General features: G+C 48.1%; 1 protein-coding gene across 5 annotated transcripts in view; it reads right to left on the bottom strand.

Moving 5' to 3' along the window:
* HSD3B7 (hydroxy-delta-5-steroid dehydrogenase, 3 beta- and steroid delta-isomerase 7) overlaps positions 1-19231 on the bottom strand; it is a 37678-nt gene extending 18447 nt beyond the window's left edge. For 3 of the 5 annotated variants that reach the window (XM_040440838.1, XM_040440839.1, XM_040440840.1), the window contains exons 1-2: positions 19148-19231; positions 6918-7074 (exon numbers count right to left, since the gene is read on the bottom strand). In XM_040440838.1, the coding sequence (XP_040296772.1) occupies positions 6918-7074; positions 19148-19216 (226 nt within the window). In that variant the 5' untranslated portion in view covers positions 19217-19231. Of the gene's footprint in view, positions 1-6917; positions 7075-7712; positions 7749-8933; positions 9058-19147 lie in introns of those variants that run through there. The other 2 variants (XM_040440843.1, XM_040440842.1) reach the window with 2 other exon arrangements.
* Between the last annotated feature and the right edge of the window lie 1569 nt (positions 19232-20800).

Raw genomic sequence — 20800 nt, 5'->3', positions numbered from 1 at the left:
CACCTGGGCGCGCTGCGCTGTGATGTGACCCCCGCAGTCGGTGGGCCTCACGCCCACGTTCCCTCAGTTCGGCCTTGCACTGCAGGAAGGGTTTGGGATCTTCCTGCGCGGATTTACTGAAGTGAAAACCACTGTTCTGCTCCGCAGGGCCGGTTTTAGACACAGTGTGGCCCTGGGCAAAATTTAAAGTGGGGCCCTAAAGGAAATATTGCACAAACACACAGTCCTATATAGCCTGCCTGCGCAGATTGCAGGCAAAGCAGGGTTTTTCTACGCAAATTCTCGTGCGGAGAAACTGCAGCGTAAGGGCTCGTTCACACGAACGTGTTCTGCCCGTTGCCGTATTGCGGACCCGCAATACACGGGCACCGTTCCGTGTGCATTCCGCATCACGGATGCGGACCCATTCACTTCAATGGGTCCGCAAATCCGGAGATGAGGAACGGAACACTACGGAGTGCTTTCTGGGGTTCCGTTCCGTGCCTCCTCACCGCAAAAAGAGAGAACATGCTCTATCTTTTTGTGGAACGAAGGGATCGCGGACCTATTCAAGTGAATGGGTCCATGATCCCCATGCGGCTAGGCCACGGTCAGTGCCCGTTTATTACGGACCGCAATTTGTTTGTTGCCGTGTTTGCGCCCAGAGGTGTCAGAGCATAGAACCCCCGCGCTTATACGATTCACTTTCCTCCGGAGGGTCGGCCGACCCTTGTGTTGAGGACCTAACGACACTGGCAGCACCGACCAATCGCACCGACACACACCGCCTATAATTGCACAACACCTAAGGCCTATTTCTTTTTCCGTTTTTTTATATTCCGTATGCGGAACCATTCACTTCAATGGGTCCGCAAGAACAATGGAAGGTACTCCGTGTGCATTTCGTATTTCCGTTCCGTTCAAAGATAGAACATGTCATATAATTGCCTGCAAATCGTGTTCCGTGGCTCCATTCAAGTCAATGGTTCTGCAAAAAAATAATAATAATGGAATGCATACGGAATGCATCCGCAAGTCTTCCGTATCCGTTCCGTTTTTGCGGAACCATCTATTGAAAATCTATTGAGTAATATTACCGTAGTCTTACTGAATAAAAACCACCGCACAAAGCCCGATATTACCGCCACACAGTGACCATGAAGTGTAGGTACTAGTTCTACACAGGAGCTCAGAAGAACAACGTGTTATCTGGGGATTCATTATTGATCGTCTATCTTTAGGAGAGGTCATCAATATCAGATCGGCCGGTGTCCATCTTCCAGGACCCCTGCCGATCTGGGCGGCCAGTGATGTCACTGTATATTAGATGCAGTTCAGTCCCATTCAAGTGAAAGATCATCGCTGCTGTCTAATGTACGGCGCTGGGCTTAACGAGACCGCAGTGCTCAGCGGAGCTCTGGTCAGCGCCGTGGCCTCTTCATACAGTTGATCAGCGGCGGTGTCGGTAGTCGGATCCCCTCTGATCTGATATTGAGGGTAGACCATCCAGATCAAACTCCCAGGTAAACCCCAGACAAACATCCATAGTGCGACTCTCCTATAAAAACACGTTCTGTGTTTCATAGTGACCTGACAATTCTGGAAATCAGGGTATTGAGACCCCGCCGATACAAGGAGGCAGAAACGCTCAGCCTTGTACCGTCCCCCCTCACTAACGAAAGACTGGATCACGGACTGTCTATAAGGCCTCGTGCACATGACAGTATCTATGGTCGGCACGCATTCCACAATTTTTGCGGTTCGGATGTGGACACATTTATTTCAGAGGCCACAAAAGATGCGGACAGCACACTGTGTACTGTGTAATGAAGTCAGGCGGCACAGCGTACTGGTTGAGGGGTGCTCGGTTTGTGTGGAGGTAATCCCAAAATCAGAAGAATGAAAGAAAACCGGCACTCCCAAAAATCTTTGCTGGTGATAGATTTATTGGTCACTCATATGACGCGCAGCGTTTCGGCACTCACAGGTGCCTTTTTCAAACAAGAAGTGAGCAGCAGTATCATACTGCTGCTCACTTCTTGTTTAAAAAAGGCACCTGTGAGCACACTGTGTACTGTCCGTCCGCATCCGTATTTCCGTTCCGTGGCCTCACATAAAAACAGAGCACGTTCTTTTCTCTAGACTGGAAATAAAAGATGGCAGCTCGTGGCTAAGCAGATTGGTCGTGTGCATGAGGCCTTACCGAGCCTTCAGCTAGCGAGGAGGGACGACACCTGACAGCGCACTTCTGCCTCCGCGTTAAATAAGTGACCAAGGCGGCAGAAGTGTGTGTATATATATATATTGTGGTGATGTGTACGGTATGAGTGCTGGAAGGTGTATATATACAGTACAGACCAAAAGTTTGGACGCACCTTCTCATTCAAAGAGTTTTCTTTATTTTCATGACTATGAAGGCATCAAAACTATGAATTAACACATGTGGAATTATATACATAACAAACAAGTGTGAAACAACTGAAAATATGTCATATTCTAGGTTCTTCAAAGTAGCCACCTTTTGCTTTGATTACTGCTTTGCACACTCTTGGCATTCTCTTGATGAGCTTCAAGAGGTAGTCCCCTGAAATGGTCTTCCAACAGTCTTGAAGGAGTTCCCAGAGATGCTTAGCACTTGTTGGCCCTTTTGCCTTCACTCTGCGGTCCAGCTCACCCCAAACCATCTCGATTGGGTTCAGGTCCGGTGACTGTGGAGGCCAGGTCATCTGGCACAGCACCCCATCACTCTCCTTCATGGTCAAATAGCCCTTACTTTCAAAGTTTTCCCAATTTTTCGGCTGACTGACTGACCTTCATTTCTTAAAGTAATGATGGCCACTCGTTTTTCTTTACTTGGCTGCTTTTTTCTTGCCATAATACAAATTCTAACAGTCTATCCAGTAGGACTATCAGCTGTGTATCCACCTGACTTCTCCTCAACGCAACTGATGGTCCCAACCCCATTTATAAGGCAAGAAATCCCACTTATTAAACCTGACAGGGCACACCTGTGAAGTGAAGACCATTTCAGGGGACTACCTCTTGAAGCTCATCAAGAGAATGCCAAGAGTGTGCAAAGCAGTAATCAAAGCAAAAGGTGGCTACTTTGAAGAACCTAGAATATGACATATTTTCAGTTGTTTCACACTTGTTTGTTATGTATATAATTCCACATGTGTTAATTCATAGTTTTGATGCCTTCAGTGTGAATCTACAATTTCCATAGTCTTGAAAATTAAGAAAACTCTTTGAATGAGAAGGTGTGTCCAAACTTTTGGTCTGTACTGTATATTGTGGTGATGTGTACGGTATGAGTGCTGGAAGGTGTGTATATACAGTGGGGGAAATAATTATTTGACCCCTCACTGATTTTGTAAGTTTGTCCAATGACAAAGAAATGAAAAGTCTCAGAACAGTATCATTTCAATGGTAGGTTTATTGTAACAGTGGCAGATAGCACATCAAAAGGAAAATCGAAAAAATAACTTTAAATAAAAGATGGCAACTGATTTGCATTTCATTGAGTGAAATAAGTATTTGAACCCTCTAACAAAAAAAGACTTAATACTTGGTGGAAAAACCCTTGTTTGCAAGCACAGAGGTCAAACGTTTCTTGTAATTGATGACCAAGTTTGCGCACATTTTAGGAGGAATGTTGGTCCACTCCTCTTTGCAGATCATCTCTAAATCCCTAAGGTTTCGAGGCTGTCTCTGTGCAACTCTGAGCTTGAGCTCCCTCCATAGGTTTTCGATTGGATTAAGGTCCGGAGACTGACTAGGCCACTCCATGACCTTAATGTGCTTCTTCTTGAGCCACTCCTTTGTTGCCTTTGCTGTATGTTTTGGGTCATTGTCGTGCTGGAACACCCATCCACGACCCATTTTCAGTTTCCTGGCAGAGGGAAGGAGGTTGTCGCTCAGGATTTCACGATACATGGCTCCGTCCATTTTCCCGTTTATGCGAATAAGTTGTCCTGTGCCCTTAGCAGAAAAACACCCCCAAAGCAAAATGTTTCCACCCCCATGCTTGACGGTGGGGACGGTGTTTTGGGGGTCATAGGCAGCATTTTTCTTCCTCCAAACACAGCGAGTTGAGTTAATGCCAAAAAGCTCTATTTTGGTCTCATCAGACCACAGCACCTTCTCCCAGTCACTCTCTGAATCATTCAGGTGTTCATTGGCAGACTTCAGACGGGCCTGCACATGTGCCTTCCTGAGCAGGGGGACCTTGCGAGCCCTGCAGGATTTTAATCCATTGCGGTGTAATGTGTTTCCAATGGTTTTCTTGGTGACTGTGGTCCCTGCTAATTTGAGGTCATTAACTAACTCCTCCCGTGTAGTTCTAGGATGCTTTTTCACCTTTCTCAGAACCATTGACACCCCACGAGGTGAGATCTTGCGTGGAGCCCCAGAGCGAGGTCGATTGATGGTCATTTTGTGCTCCTTCCATTTTCGAACAATCGCACCAACAGTTGTCACCTTCTCTCCCAGCTTCTTGCTAATGGTTTTGTAGCCCATTCCAGCCTTGTGCAGGTCTACAATTTTGTCTCTGACATCCTTGGACAGCTCTTTGGTCTTTCCCATGTTGGAGAGTTTGGAGTCTGCTTGATTGATTGATTCTGTGGACAGGTGTCTTTTATACAGGTGACTAGTTAAGACAGGTGTCCTTAATGAGGGTGACTAATTGAGTAGAAGTGTCTAACCACTCTGTGGGAGCCAGAACTCTTAATGGTTGGTAGGGGTTCAAATACTTATTTCACTCAATGAAATGCAAATCAGTTGCTATCTTTTATTTAAAGTTTTTTTTTCGATTTTCCTTTTGATGTGCTATCTGCCACTGTTACAATAAACCTACCATTGAAATGATACTGTTCTGAGACTTTTCATTTCTTTGTCATTGGACAAACTTACAAAATCAGTGAGGGGTCAAATAATTATTTCCCCCACTGTATATATATGTACAGTATCTCAGAAAAGTGAGTACAGGACACTCCTCACATTTTAGTAAATATTTTATTCTATCTTTTCATGGGACAACACTGAAGATCTGACACAATGTAACGTCGTCAGTGTACGGCTTGTAGAACAGTGTAAATTGGGTGTGCCCTCAAAATAACTCAACACACCGCCATTAATGACTGAACTGCTGGCAACAAAAGTGAGTGCACCCCTAAGGGAAAAGGACACTTTGGGCACAATTTGGCCATTCTCACTTAGGGGTGTCCTCACTTTTGTGAGATACTATAATTACATTCACTTTACACACACATACACTTAGGCCCCTTTCACACAAGCAAGTTTTCCGTTCGGGTGCAATATGTGACATGAACGCAATGCCCCCGCACTGAATCCTGACCCATTCATGTCAATGGGTCTGTGCACGTGAGCGTTTTTTTTCACGCATCACTTCTGCGTTGCGTGAAAATCGCAGCATGTTCTATATTCTGGGTTTTTCACGCAGCCCTGGCCCCATAGAAGTGACTGGGGCTCCAGTGAAAAACGCATCGCATCCGGAAAAAAGTGCGGGTGCGATGCGTTTTTCACTGATGGTTGTTAAGAGATGCGGTTTGTAAACCTTCAGTTTTATAACTGAGGGGAAATAATTGCATTCTGAATACAGAATGCATAGTATAATAGCGCTGGAGGGGTTAAAAAAAAATAAAAAATTATTAAACTCACCTTAATCCACTTGCTCGCGCAACCGGCATCTCTTCTGTCTTCTTCTTTGCTGTGTGCAGGAACAGGACCTGTGGTGACGTCACTCCGGTCATCACATGGTCCGTCACATGATCTTTTACCATGGTGATGGATCATGTGATGACTGGAGTGACGTCACCACAGGTCCTTTTCCTGCACACAGCAAAGAAGAAGAAAGAAGAGATGCCGGCTGCGCGAGCAAGTGGATTAAGGCAAGTTTAATAATTTTTTATTTTTTTTTAACCCCTCCAGCGCTATTGTACTATGCATTCTGTATTCAGAATGCAATTATTTCCCCTTATAACCATGTTATAAGGGCAAATAATGACCGGGTCTCCATCCCGATCGTCTCCTAGCAACCGTGCGTGAAAATCGCACCGCATCTGCACTTGCTTGCGATTTTCACGCATCCCCATTCACTTCTATGGGGCCTGCGTTGCGTGGAAAACGCACAAAGAGGAGCATGCTGCGATTTTCACGCAACGCACAAGTGATGCGTGAAAATCACTGCTCGTGTGCACAGCCCCATAGAAATGAATGGGTCAGTATTCAGTGCGGGTGCAATGCGTTCACCTCACGCGTCGCATCCGTGCGGAATACTCGCCCTTGTGAAAGGGGCCTTATTCTGCAAGTTGATCCAGAGGAAGGCAAATAAAAACTGTGAGGTAGAAGCCAATTTTTCCTAAAATGGTGCGCGTTTCACTGAGCGCACCCTGAAGGCACCCGGACCTTATCCGTCACACTGGTGTGACGGAGGCCTAAGGGGCTGATATGTGTGTGTGCCGGGGGCGCGGAGAGTGTACGGCGGGAGCGCAGGCTGTCCATCGGAAGGAGTTCGCGCTGCCCGGCCGGTGCAGACTGATCCCGGGTCACCTCTGCTCCGACTCCAGCGCCTCATAGCATTGTTTTCTGTAAAGATAGGAGGAAGACCACCTGAAGGGGGCCCCTTTGGTGATGGGGGCGCAGGGCAATTGCCCAGTTTGCCCCCCCCATCCCAACGCCGTCCCTGCTGCTCCGATAAGAAGACGCCGCTCCGGGTCCAGAAATCTCTGCGTCTCCGGTTTCAAGGTTCCTGCTGATAACAGATTGTGAACCTTTCCCAGATCAGAGGCCATTGTGCTGGGCGTCTGCAGGTCTATAGGCTCCATGCGGGTGTGATAGGACTACAACTCCCAGCGTGCTGTTTACCCCCCAACCTGTAAATCAGGGGCCAGAGGTCGCCCGACCCAGCGACTACTCACCGTTACTGAGCGTCCGCAGCGCCTCGTCCAGGTGCAGGTCAAATACTCTTATCTCCGACACATTGCTGACGTGCTCCACCAGCATCCGCACCAGGTGGGACCCCAGGAAGCCGCAGCCCCCCGTCACCACGTACACCTGCCCCTCCTCAGATGCCATCTGTGGAAGAGAGAGAGATGATGTCTGCGAGGCAGAAAGTACTACTTCCCCCATCGGGTGCTGGCTCAGTGTGGAGGTCACGTTCGGGACGTGTTTTCTGCCTGCTCAGCTCGCCGCCCCCTCCCCCGCAGCCCTGGATATAACGGCTCAGCACAATAAGCCCCACGTGCCGTCACCTGACAACGTTTAAAGGGACGCGCCACCTCTGACTACCACCATGTCAGCTACATGTAGAAAAAAACCTACTGTCTCAGCATGGAAACCGTCAGCAAGGAGGCGTTCCTCTCTGCTCACTGGAGAAATAAAAACCAATACAATATTCTTTGGCTTTTTCCAGGTCCCTGCTTGCTGTCAGTGAATGAAGACAGCAGTAACCCTGTACATGGCTGCTCCTGCTCTCAGCTGAGGGTTTGTCACAATTGCATCCAGCCTTGACAACGCGGTGTGAGCCTGGGCTCCAGACTGATACATTGTAGCAGAGAGACTTGTGTTTAGCATCTTGTAGACTGGATGCAACTGTAACAAACCCTCAGCTGCGAGCACGTACATGTTTACTGAGTGTTGTCATTCACTGACAGCAAGCAGACATCTGAAAAATTGTGAAAAATTTAAGCGCAAAGTTGTGAAGCTGCACTTACCGGTGAGCGTGTTGTGGTCATATATGGGGGGCCCCCGGACCCCCGTGTATTAGGTGTGGGGTCCGCACCCCCAGTGACCCCGTCCCCCTCTATCATCTCTGACCCCCACTGTGGTAGTGGGTGCCGTGTTTGGGGGTCAATGGGTCGGTGCCCTTATCTTATCAGCACAGGATCAGAGTACAGGGCCACACAACGACCCCGCGGTCAGTCACCCTGGTCACATGATGCACGACAACCTGACAACTCTCCGGATTATACTCTGCATCAGTGTCAGTATATACTGCTCACTGCTGAATAGAACATGTCAGTATATACTGCTCACTGCTGAATAGAACATGTGTCAGTATATACTGCTCTGCTGAATAGAACATGTGTCAGTAGATACTGCTTATGATTGATTAGAATATGTGTCAGTATATACTGCTCACTGCTGAATAGAACATGTCAGTATATACTGCTCTGCTGAATAGCACATGTGTCAGTAGATACTGCTTATGATTGATTAGAATATGTGTCAGTATATACTGCTCACTGCTGAATAGAACATGTCAGTATATACTGCTCTGCTGAATAGCACATGTGTCAGTAGATACTGCTTATGATTGATTAGAATATGTGTCAGTATACACTGCTCACTGCTGAATAGAACATGTGTCAGTATATACTGCTCACTGCTGAATAGAACATGTGTCAGTAGATACTGCTTGTGATTGATTAGAATATGTGTCAGTATACACTGCTTATGATTGATTAGAATATGTGTCAGTATACACTGCTCACTGCTGAATAGAACATGTGTCAGTATATACTGCTCACTGCTGAATAGAACATGTGTCAGTAGATACTGCTTGTGATTGATTAGAATATGTGTCAGTATACACTGCTTATGATTGAATAGAATAATGTGTCAGTATAAACTGCTGTGTGCTACATTGTATCGTCAGTGTATACTCTCAGACCCCACACGTCCCGCTCTGTTGCAGCCCCCCTCCCCGTAAGTAACATAAAAAACACGTGTGACATGACAGTAATCCGAAGCAGAAAACTGCCAAGAAGCTGATGATGAGGGAGCTGAGCGCGCAGGGATGTGAGTGTCAGCTCTGCGGTCCAGGCTGTGGTGGTGCAGGCAGTTGTAAGTATTATCTGGCCGCACTCACTGCAATGCAGAAAAGTATGTGCCCCCCACCGCCGAGCCAGGCAGTACAGGATACGTGCACTTACCTTCCAGTGACTGCGTCTCAGTGCGCAACGGACACTGCTGCATCTGAGGTAGATGACAGAGGGAGGAGGCAGAGGAGAGGAGGTCCTGCTGCTTTAACCCTTTCACACTGCCACCTACAGTTGTGTTCAAAATATTAGCAGTCAGACATCACAAACCTGATCAATCACTGGTTTTGGTAGAAAGGATATTTCTACATGACAGATAATTTACTAGCAGGTGTAGTAGAGTAACAGAAACCCAGCCGTCAGGACATGCTGCCGATTCTGTGTAATTCAATCACTTAGTGAAAGGGGCATGTTCAAAATACTAGCAGTGTGGAGTTCAATGGGTGAGGTCATTCATTCTTCGAAAAACTGGTGGCAATTATTGCCCTTATTTAAGGAAGGAAGGCGGCAAATGTTGTACCCGCCGGTTACAGCGCATTTCTCTCTGAAATTCTGAGTAAGATGGGTCGTTCTAGAGTCAGACATTGTTCAGAAGAACAGCGCACCTTGATTAGAAAGTTGATTGGAGAGGGGAAAACATATAAAGAAGCGCAGAAAATGATCGGCTGCTCACCTAAAATGATTGCAAATGCTTTAAAATTGCGAAATCTGAAAGACGTGGAAGAAAGCGAAAAACTACCATTCGAATGGATAGAAGAATAGCCAACATGGCGAGGACTCAAGGCCAAATATCTTTGGGAAATATTTGTTGTGTACTGTCCCAAGAAGCCAAAGCCGATATCTTTACCGATATTTTTACTGAGCTTTTAATTACCGTAATACTCAGCATTTACTGTATATACTCAGCCGAGATCTGGCACGCCATGTGTCCGGTATAGGTTTATATGTCCATGTACCCGGCGTATCTATGGACTCAGCACTACATCGAGCACTTGGCACCTTATGTACATTACAATTCCTAGCCGAATATACGTCACTATCCAGGATACTTAGCCAGTCCAATACGAAGAGAAGACCCCGCACCCCTACTGCTTTGTTACCTTTTTATATCAAATTTTTAATATATTATAAAAAATATACCATTTTATCACTATCACCGTCTCCAAATCCATTCCGTGCGCCTTTCATACTTATCTACGATTTGTCCCCTACATCTAACGGCTTTGGGGTTCGCCGATGATAGAGCGCCGCACTCCATCATACTAAACTGGGGGGCCACTGCACAAATATTTTTATTCGGACAGGATTTCTCAGTTTATAGACTGAATGTTTGAGTTTGTAAAGAAGAAGACAAACACTGCTATTTTTTTGAACAGTCTAATATTCACTTTTTTTCCATTTTCTTAAAGGAACAACACCAATTTGATATATTTTTCTTCGTGTTTTGATGTGGAATAGAAGGTGTAGTGTTCCCAGTGCATCTGTGTGGATGGAAATAAAAGCTATTAGAAGGATTTGGAGCTTTATTCCCTTTTTTAAACGCACTGCTATTATTTTGAACACAACTGTACGTTACGCCAGGAGATGTTTTCCTGTACTATTATGTAGCCCTGACATACTGTGACCCCTCAGCCTATATTACACCGCCATTCCTGCTCATTGTGCAGCGTCTGCTGGGGGTCGTGTCCCCCTTATCATAATAAGGCCTCATTCACACGACCGTATTTTTAGTTCGCATACTTTGTGGATTGTATGTGCCATTTATAATACCGTGCCCCCCATAGACACCAGGGTGTGCCCGCTCCCCCTGTTATACCTGTGTGTTAGGGGACGCCGCAGGTATGGGGGGGTCAGTAGAGGCTGCCGCCATTTCGGGATCACTGTCACACTCTCCCTGCAGGTCGGTCGTCAGTTGTGCCTTTAATGGGGAGAGATAAGAGCATGGCCGCTAGCCAGACTGCGGTATCATTTATGGCGGGTCGCCTGTCTCATTCCTCGCGTTACAATAGAAGCGGCTGTCCGTGCAGGCTGCAGGTGGGGTGTCCCCTTAACACGTCCTCACCCCCAGTACTCACAGACGGCCGCCATCAGGCAAATAGAGACAATTCATCGGCTTACTGACAGTTTCCAGATGTCAAGGAGGAAATAGCTGAAAAAGATGCTTATAGCAGGTGGCGATGGTAAATGTTACGTCTGCGGAGTCAGAGGGAGGACAAATCCAAAAAGATAAAACTGAAGATATTTGACGGCTCAGGCCTCGGGACGTGGAAATATTTGGCATTTTTCAGACATTTCATTATCTGGAGGCTCAGACTTCATACACCGCCCGGATGCAGGCCGGCACCCGAGCCCCCGCACCTGTGTGTCGGGTTTATTGCCGTTTCAGTTTGATTTTTCCATTTTTGTTTTTCTCATTTTTGCGCTTCCTTTTCTTCCATTTCTTCTTTTTTGCACAGTTTTTTATAGCTCAGTTAGTGTACATTAGACGCAGAGCGGCGATTGTGTGCCTCGTCTGCATTTCTCTGTCCTTTTCCTCCGCTCTGCACACTTTCTAACACCTGCTGGGAAGGGGGGGGGGGGGTTCTTCCTAATGTGATGTCAGAGCTGAGCTGCTCCCTCTCCCCTGTCACAGCATGCAGCCTCACAGGGGAACTGCAGCTGCATCCCCTCCTCTCCCCTCTCAGAGCGTGCGGCCTCACAGGGGAACTGCAGCTGCATCCCCTTCCTGTCCCCTCTCACAGCGTGCAGCTTTACAGGGGAGCTGCAGCTGTCTCTCCTTCCTCTCCCCTCTCATAGCATGCAGCTTTACAGGGGAACTGCAGCTGCATCCCCTTCCTCTCCCCTCTCACAGCGTGCAGCTTTACAGGGGAACTGCAGCTGTCTCTCCTTCCTCTCCCCTCTCACAGCGTGCAGCTTTACAGGGGAACTGCAGCTGCATCCCCTTTCTCTCCCGTCTCACAGCATGCAGCCTAACAGGGCAACATGGGAACTTCAGCTGCATCCCCTCTCTCTCCCCTCTCACATCGTGCAGCCTCACAGGGGAACTGCAGCTGCATCCCCTCCTCTCCCCTCTCACAGCGTGCAGCCTCACAGAGGAACTGCAGCAGCATCCCCTTCCTGTCCCCTCTCACAGCGTGCAGCTTTACAGGGGAGCTGCAGCTGTCTCTCCTTCCTCTCCCCTCTCATAGCATGCAGCTTTACAGGGGAACTGCAGCTGCATCCCCTTCCTCTGCCCTCTCACAGCGTGCAGCTTTACAGGAGAACTGTAGCTGCATCCCCTTTCTCTCCCGTCTCACAGCATGCAGCCTAACAGGGCAACATGGGAACTTCAGCTGCATCCCCTCCCTCTCCCCTCTCACATCGTGCAGCCTCACAGGGGAACTGCAGCTGCATCTCTTTCCTCTCCCCTCTCACAGCGTGCAGCCTCACAGAGGAACTGCAGCAGCATCCCCTTTCTCTCCCCTCTCACAGCATGCAGCCTCACAGAGGAACTGCTGCAGCATCCCCTTCCTCTCCCCCCTCACAGCATGCAGCCTCACAGGGGAACTGCAGCTGCATCCCCTTCCTCTCCCCTCTCACAGCGTCCAGCCTCACAGAGGAACTGCTGCAGCATCCCCTTCCTCTCACTGCATGCAGCCTCACAGGGGAACTGCAGCAGCATCCCCTTCCTCTCCCCTCTCACAACGTGCAGCCTCACAGAGGAACTGCTGCAGCATCCCCTTCCTCTCCCCTCTCACAGCATGCAGCCTCACAGGGGAACTGCAGCTGCATCCCCTTCCTCTCCCAATGTGCAGTCTCACAGGGGAACTGCAGCTGCATCCCCTTCCTCTCCCCTTTTTGATGACCGAGTTGGTTTTGGTACAGTTACAGGCATCCTGTGGACAGGGAGGTTAGCTGCATGTTCCTGCGAGGCGACGGAGATGCCGCAGTTTCACGTATCTGTGTATAAGTTGCTTTTTCCACCTTCTTCCCTGTGACGCGCTTTCTTCTCGTTTAGTTTTGTTCTTTTAATACTGACCTCACTTGTGTCAGTATACCTTTAAACGCCGCGGCCTTGCTCATATCCTGCAGCGCCGGCCGCACATCCTAAATGCTCCTTTGTTTCTTCTACATAAACGATGATGGAAGTGATGTCCACCTGCGGGGAGGAGAACACTCATCATCCTCTGCAGCAGCAAGGTCCAGGTGACCAGCAGAGGCCATGGTGGCGGGAGGGGCCTCATTTACGTAAAAACCAACAATGAGAACGTGAAAATTGGGATGTTAAGCCCCGCCTCTTGGACCATCTATGAAGGCCCACAATACCTCCACTTTTGGGGCGGTGCTTGCATAAGACCCGCCCCTTTAATTGGGCAAAATCAGGTATGTGCAACAAAGCGTTAACGATAACTTCCGTATATCATGTATGATGATTTCGTTTTGACCCCGGAGATGAGGATGACAGTAACACATTGTCCCGGCAGCGTCCATTTTGTATCAGTTCTTGCCGTCCGCCATGGTTTCCGTCGGACTCCGGTGTCTCCGCTGCACAGGGCAGTTTTAAAGTAAAGGATGGCAGGTTAACAATCTGTTTTCCCTCCATCTGAACCAATGTGGCGTCCATTGTGATAAGGAGACCAAGGCGGCCATTATAAAACACTGGGCCTCATTTATCCCTGTTGCCCATAGCGACCAATCACAGCGCAGCTTTCATTTTCCCAGCGCAGTCTAACACTTGAAAGCTGCTCTGTGATTGGATGTCCACCTCAGGTAAACCATGTGACTCTGCTCTCACGCAGGTGGAGTGGTATTGTGTGCGTTAGATGGAAAACATGCTCCGCCTCGCCATCCGTGTCTCGCTCCATTTCACCGCCCTTGTCCCAGGCCATTAATTATGCGGAGAGTTTTCCGCACGTGACGAGGACGGATCCATTTACAAGTTAACAGTTTGCTGGCAGCGATCACCCAGCAAGGCCAAGGCCCCCCTCCCCCGGAGGATACTGCACAGACGCCAAATAAAATATTTATTCCCGGCCCAAACAACTTCTATTTATACCTGCGCTGTCGCCATCTTCACGTAGGCTGCAGTTGCGGTTTTCTTATCATCTGTAGTCGCCTACTATTCTCCTAGGAGAGTGGATTGCTCTGTTCATCCTGAGCTCCCTGGTTCATGAATACATATGTAGGGGGGCGTACGTATGTGGGTGAGAGGAGACGTGATTCCCGTATGGTCTGGGGAATGACCTTTCTGTACCCGGGGAGTACCAGTCAGGTTCTGGATGTTTACCTCATGTCGGCTGAAAGTGGAGGCCCCCTTTAACTCTTTGGCAGCAGACGGCGTTCCTTGTTTCCTCCCACGTCGGAGTCATGGAAAGAGCAGATCATAGCGCCTTCTGTCTGTGAGGGAATCGACTCCAGGAAAAATAATAGAAAACGCCCGGAAAAAAAGGTTGAAAATAGAAAGGCGAACATTCCACGATGAAAACACGGAGAGCGCGGATATAACAGGAGATTATACACATTAGCCAGAACATTAAAACCTGCCTCAGCACCTCTGTACGGTGTTAGGTAGGTGGTACGTGGCACATCCACGTGGTGCCAGCCGTACATTGCCTCCACCGGCTTGTCCTATACCTACAGGGCACCTGGTGCCATCTCCTCCCCAGGTAAGTGACAAACACCCCCCACAAATCCACATGCTGTAACCTGATTCATCAGACCAGGCCGCCTTCCTCCCATAGTGCACCTGGTGCCATCTCCTCCCCAGGTAAGTGACAAACACCCCCCCACAAATCCACATGCTGTAACCTGATTCATCAGACCAGGCCGCCTTCCTCCCATAGTGCACCTGGTGCCATCTCCTCCCTAGGTAAGTGACGCACACACACCCGGCCGTCCACATGCTGTAACCGGATTCATCAGACCAGGCCGCCTTCCTCCCATAGTGCACCTGGTGCCATCCGTACCCCAGGTAAGTGACGCACACACCCCCGGCCGTCCACATGCTGTAACCTGATTCATCAGACCAGGCCGCCTTCCTCCCATAGTGCACCTGATGCCATCCATACCCCAGGTAAGTGACGCACACACCCCCGGCCGTCCACATGCTGTAACCTGATTCATCAGACCAGGCCGCCTTCCTCCCATAGAGCACCTGGTGCCATCCGTACCCCAGGTAAGTGACAAACACCCCCCCACAAATCCACATGCTGTAACCGGATTCATCAGACCAGGCCGCCTTCCTCCCATAGTGCACCTGGTGCCATCCGTACCCCAGGTAAGTGACACACACACACCCGGCGGTCCACATGCTGTAACCTGATTCATCAGACCAGGCCGCCTTCCTTCCATAGTGCACCTGGTGCCATCCGTACCCCAGGTAAGTGACGCACACACACCCGGCTGTCCACATGCTGTAACCTGATTCATCAGACCAGGCCGCCTTCCTCCCATAGTGCACCTGGTGCCATCCGTACCCCAGGTAAGTGACACACACACACCCGGCGGTCCACATGCTGTAACCTGATTCAGCAGACCAGGCCGCCTTCCTCCCATAGTGCACCTGGTGACATCCGTACCCCAGGTAAGTGACGCACACACACCCGGCTGTCCACATGCTGTAACCTGATTCATCAGACCAGGCCGCCTTCCTTCCATAGTGCACCTGGTGCCATCCGTACCCCAGGTAAGTGACACACACACACCCGGCGGTCCACATGCTGTAACCTGATTCAGCAGACCAGGCCGCCTTCCTCCCATAGTGCACCTGGTGACATCCGTACCCCAGGTAAGTGACGCACACACCCCCGGCCGTCCACATGCTGTAACCTGATTCATCAGACCAGGCCGCCTTCTTCGATTGCTCCGTGCTCCAGTTCTGATGCTCACGGTCTCATTGTAGACACTATTAGTGGTGACTAGTGGTCAGCATGGACACTGACCCGTCTGTGGCTACATACCTCACACATAGCAGGCTGTGATGTCCTGTGTGCCCTGACACCTTGCCATCATCCTTGGGCCACTTTTGGTAGATAATAACCACTACTTACCTGGAACACATTCTGGAGATGTTCTGGCCCAGTCATTACAATTTGGCCCTTGTCACAGTCGCCCAGATTCTAATGGTTGCCCATTTTTTCACCTTCTAACCTATCTGCTTCATTGGTTTCCATTCACTGGTGTCCATTGGTTTAATAATCCAATCCCTGGTGTCCAGTGGTTTAGTGCTCCAGTCCCTGGTGTCCAGTGGTTTAGTGCTCCAGTCCCTGGTGTCCAGTGGTTTAATAATCCAATCCCTGGTGTCCAGTGGTTTAGTGCTCCATTCCCTGATGTCCAGTGGCTTAGTGCTCCAGTCTCTGGTGTCCAGTGGTTCAGTGCTCCACTCCCACACATACAGTGGTTTTGATCTCTGGTCCATGGTGTCCAGTGGTTTAGCGCTCCAATCCCTGGTGTTCAGTGGTTTAGTGCTCCAGTCCCTAGTGTCCAGTGGTTTAGTGCTCCAGTACCTAGTGTCCAGCGGTTTAGTGCCTCCACCCCTGGTGTTCAGTGGTCTAGTGCTCCACTCTCACACGTGCAGTGGTTTTGATCTCTGGTCCATGATGTCCAGGGATTTAGTGCTCTAGTCCCTAGTGTCCAGTGGTTTAGTGCTCCAGTCCCTAGTGTCCAGCGGTTTAGTGCTCCAGTCCCTAGTGTTCAGCGGTTTAGTGCTCCAGTCCTTAGTGTTCAGCGGTTTAGTGCTCCAGTCCCTAGTGTCCAGCGGTTTAGTGCTCCAGTCCCTAGTGTCCAGCGGTTTAGTGCTCCAGTCCCGAGTGTCCAGCGGTTTAGTGCTCCAGTCCCTAGTGTCCAGCGGTTTAGTGCTCCAGTCCCTAGTGTCCAGCGGTTTAGTGCTCCAGTCCCTAGTGTTCAGCAGTTTAGTGCTCCAGTCCTTAGTGTCCAGCGGTTTAGTGCTCCAGTCCCTAGTGTCCAGCGGTTTAGTGCTCCAGTCCCGAGTGTCCAGCGGTTTAGTGCTCCAGTCCCTAGTGTCCAGCGGTTTAGTGCTCCAGTCCCTAGTGTCCAGCGGTTTAGTGCTCCAGTCCCGAGTGTCCAGCGGTTTAGTGCTCCAGTCCCGAGTGTCCAGCGGTTTAGTGCTCCAGTCCCTAGTGTCCAGCGGTTTAGTGCTCCAGTCCCGAGTGTCCAGCGGTTTAGTGCTCCAGTCCCTAGTGTTCAGCGGTTTAGTGCTCCAGTTCCTGGTAGATTTTACATAGATGACAATGTGACTAATATTTGCTTTTATCCCCTCTGTACTCAGTCTTATTGATCTGCGGAGGTGCAGAGGATCCTTTAAAGGGGTTGTCCACAGAAAATATTCTACCGTTTTCAAACCAGCTCCTGGATCCAGATACTTTTGTAATTGTATGTAATTTTTTTTTTTTATAGCTACTGAGTTATTTAATGAAATCTATCTGTACAGCGCCACCTGCTGTTTTCCCCTTTATTAATTTCTCTGTCCTGCTCACCGAGATGGACGCATGTTGCACACTTCATACTACTCAGTTGCATACTTCAACTGCCACCAGCTGCAGCAGAGAGGACACTCCCTCTGAGATAGAATTAAACTGACAGAAAGATCTTTGGGCTGGTTCTAGCTTTAAAGATGTTGACATGTACTATGGCTCTGAGGACACAGGGCGGTTACAGTAAAATGCCTAATTACGGTCCCTTTGCTTGGCTCTAAATTTCAGCTTCGCCCTCCGCCCACCATCTTGCACCCAGGTGACTCCATGTCCAGGCTTAGTCCGGAATGTGGCATTTATTACAGCACATGAGTCACCGCATCGAGAGGGATTTCTCTTCATTGTTATTCTGCACATCGTTACCAGCTATAGCCACAACCAGAGGCAGATCTCTAAAGAACTATGAATGCAGCTCTGGATGAGATCGGAGCATAAGAAGTGAGAGCTTTATAGGTTGAGTGCAGAGCGGAGGCATTAAAAGGAACCTGTCATGTTGAAGATGGTGTCTGGGCTGAAGGCAGCAGGTTATAGAGCAGGAGGAGCGGAGCAGATTGGTATATTATAGCTTTGTGGGAAAAGATTCAGTGTAAGTTGTAATGTATTCATTTAAATTCTGCTCATTCTGGAGTTTGATCTCAAGGAGACGGACCGATCAGTGATTGGCTATATATCATGTGGCCCTCAGCTGAGACACCATCTTCAATGTGACAGGTTCCCTTTAACAATCAACGGTGGTCTTGTCACCCAGCATATGAATAACTGTATATGTACAGCTGGTATAACCTGAGTATCTCCTGTATATAATTATATATGTACAGATGGTATAACCTGGGCATCTCCTGTATATAATTATATATGTACAGCTGGTATAACCTGGGCATCTCCTGTATATAATTATATATGTACAGCTGGTATAAGTTATATATCTTGTATATAGTGATATGGACCATGCTGGTATAACCTGGCATCTCCTGTATATAATTATATATGTACAGCTGGTATAACCTGGGTATCTCCTGTATATAATTATATATGTACAGCTGGTATAACCTGGGTATCTCCTGTATATAATTATATATGTACAGCCGGTATAAGTTATACATCTTCTTGTATATAGTGATATGGACCATGCTGGTATAACCTGGGTATCTCCTGTATATAATTATATATGTACAGCTGGTATAAGTTATACATCTTCTTGTATATAGTGATATGGAGCATGCTGGTATAACCTGGGTATCTCCTGTATATAATTATATATGTACAGCTGGTATAACCTGGGTATCTCCTGTATATAATTATATATGTACAGCTGGTATAACCTGGGCATCTCCTGTATATAATTATATATGTACAGCTGGTATAACCTGGGCATCTCCTGTATATAATAATATATGTACAGCTGGTATAACCTGGGCATCTCCTGTATATAATAATATATGTACAGCTGGTATAAGTTATACATCTTCTTGTATATAGTGATATGGAGCATGCTGGTATAACCTGGGCATCTCCTGTATATAATTATATATGTACAGCTGGTATAACCTGGGTATCTCCTGTATATAATTATATATGTACAGCTGGTATCAGTTATACATCTTCTTGTATATAGTTATATATGTACAGCTGGTATAACCTGGGCATCTCCTGTATATAATTATATATGTACAGCTGGTATAAGTTATACATCTTCTTGTATATAGTGATATGGAGCATGCTGGTATAACCTGGGTATTTTCTGTATATAATTATATATGTACAGCTGGTATAAGTTATACATCTTCTTGTATATAGTGATATGGACCATGCTGGTATAACCTGGGTATTTTCTGTATACAATTACATATATAATACCATGCGGCTCTGTGAAGCTCCTGGACCCCAGTAGAAATGTACGACCTTTCCCGCTCGTGTCCGGAGCATGGATCACGTATGAACCTGTTCCAGATGCTCTTATTATAGCTGATCTCAGAGATCTGAAGCTCCAGATAGATAGAAAAGCATTTTTAACCTTTAGCATGAAAACCGATCCATCTGGCCTCTGCTCCAGTTATCCCCAGCTTCTCCCAGTGATGTCATCCAGGGGCGATCACACACCCGGGGGAGGTCACAACATAAAAATACTAATCACGTGCAGAAACCTTATCCGTCACTTATTCTATCTGTAATGTACTGAGTAACATCATGTATTGTTCTCCACTCACATCCAGAGCTGCATTCTCAGTGCCTGTCTCTAATGCTCCCTGCTTTCAGCTGGACAGTCATGGAGTAGCGGCAGCGTCCTTTGGTCCCCACATGCTTCTGGCATCTTCACAGTGTGAACATGGAGTAGATCAGGTCACCCTTCTATGCTGATGTAGCGACTTCAGGAGCAAAAGATGGCGGCGTCATCCCTACTGGTACAGTCACTGTGCTCATTGTCAGCATCTATTATATAGCACGGTTTTTTATGCAGGCAGTGGTGCCGAACCTTCTTTCTGCTCATCACACACCGATGGCCTGATTTCTTGCACCCACCACTACGTGGAGCTCCCATGCAGCTCCATTATAAATCAGCATGTGAATCCCCACTTCTGCAGAAAATTTTCTGACTTCCTGTAGCCACCACTAGAGGGAGCTCACCACACAGTGATAGACACAGCTCCTATAGACCTCAATAATAAATCCGTGAGCTCCCCCTTGTGGTGACTGCTTTTTCATTTAACTTCTCAGAGCGGGGTCTTCTGGCACTAGGAATCTCCATATTTCCCCATGAACTTCTCTACACTCTGGTACAACACAGCCTCCTCACTAAGGTGACCAAGGTGCAGCTGAACGGCAGTTCTCGAAGCCTCTGAGAGAACAAGACTGGTGGATTCAGTTCTGTATGTGACCACAGTATGGTAAGTGATGTAACAGAACGATAAGACATAGGTTACCCTGCCACGTTCATCCAGAGGCAGTAAAATCCCTCAGGTAGAAGTCCGTTTTCCTCATTTTAGGGGAAAACTTTTCTTCCCAACTCCAAGTCTGGCAGAATAATTCCCTGGATCATCGCCCCATCTCCAGAAACAGTAATATTGCCGTAATGCCGTGACCTCCCCCGGGTGTTCCTGGAAGAAGCTGGGGATAACTGGAGCAGAGGCCAGAATACCGGTTTTCATGGCAAAGGTTAAAAATGATTTTCTGTTCTGCCGGGACGTCAGATCTCTGAGCTCAGCCAAAGAAGACCATCTGGAACAGACATCCCGGCCCCTCCTGAGCTCCTCCGATGAGTTCACCATTACAGCCTCCTCTAGCAGACAGTTCCAGTCTCACTGCTCTTACTGTAAAGAGTCCATAGTCTCACTGCTCTTACAGTAAAGAGTCCATAGTCTCACTGCTCTTACAGTATAGAGTCCATAGTCTCACTGCTCTTACAGTATAGAGACCATAGTCTCACTGCTCTTACAGTATAGAGACCATAGTCTTACTGCTCTTACAGTAAAGAGTCCATAGTCTCACTGCTCTTACTGTAAAGAGTCCATA

The sequence above is a fragment of the Bufo bufo genome, chromosome 7 (assembly GCF_905171765.1).
Source record: "Bufo bufo chromosome 7, aBufBuf1.1, whole genome shotgun sequence".
In the NCBI taxonomy this organism is placed as follows: domain Eukaryota; kingdom Metazoa; phylum Chordata; class Amphibia; order Anura; family Bufonidae; genus Bufo; species Bufo bufo.
Note: the sequence above shows the minus strand (reverse complement) of the source record. Positions and strands in the feature narration are given on the sequence as shown.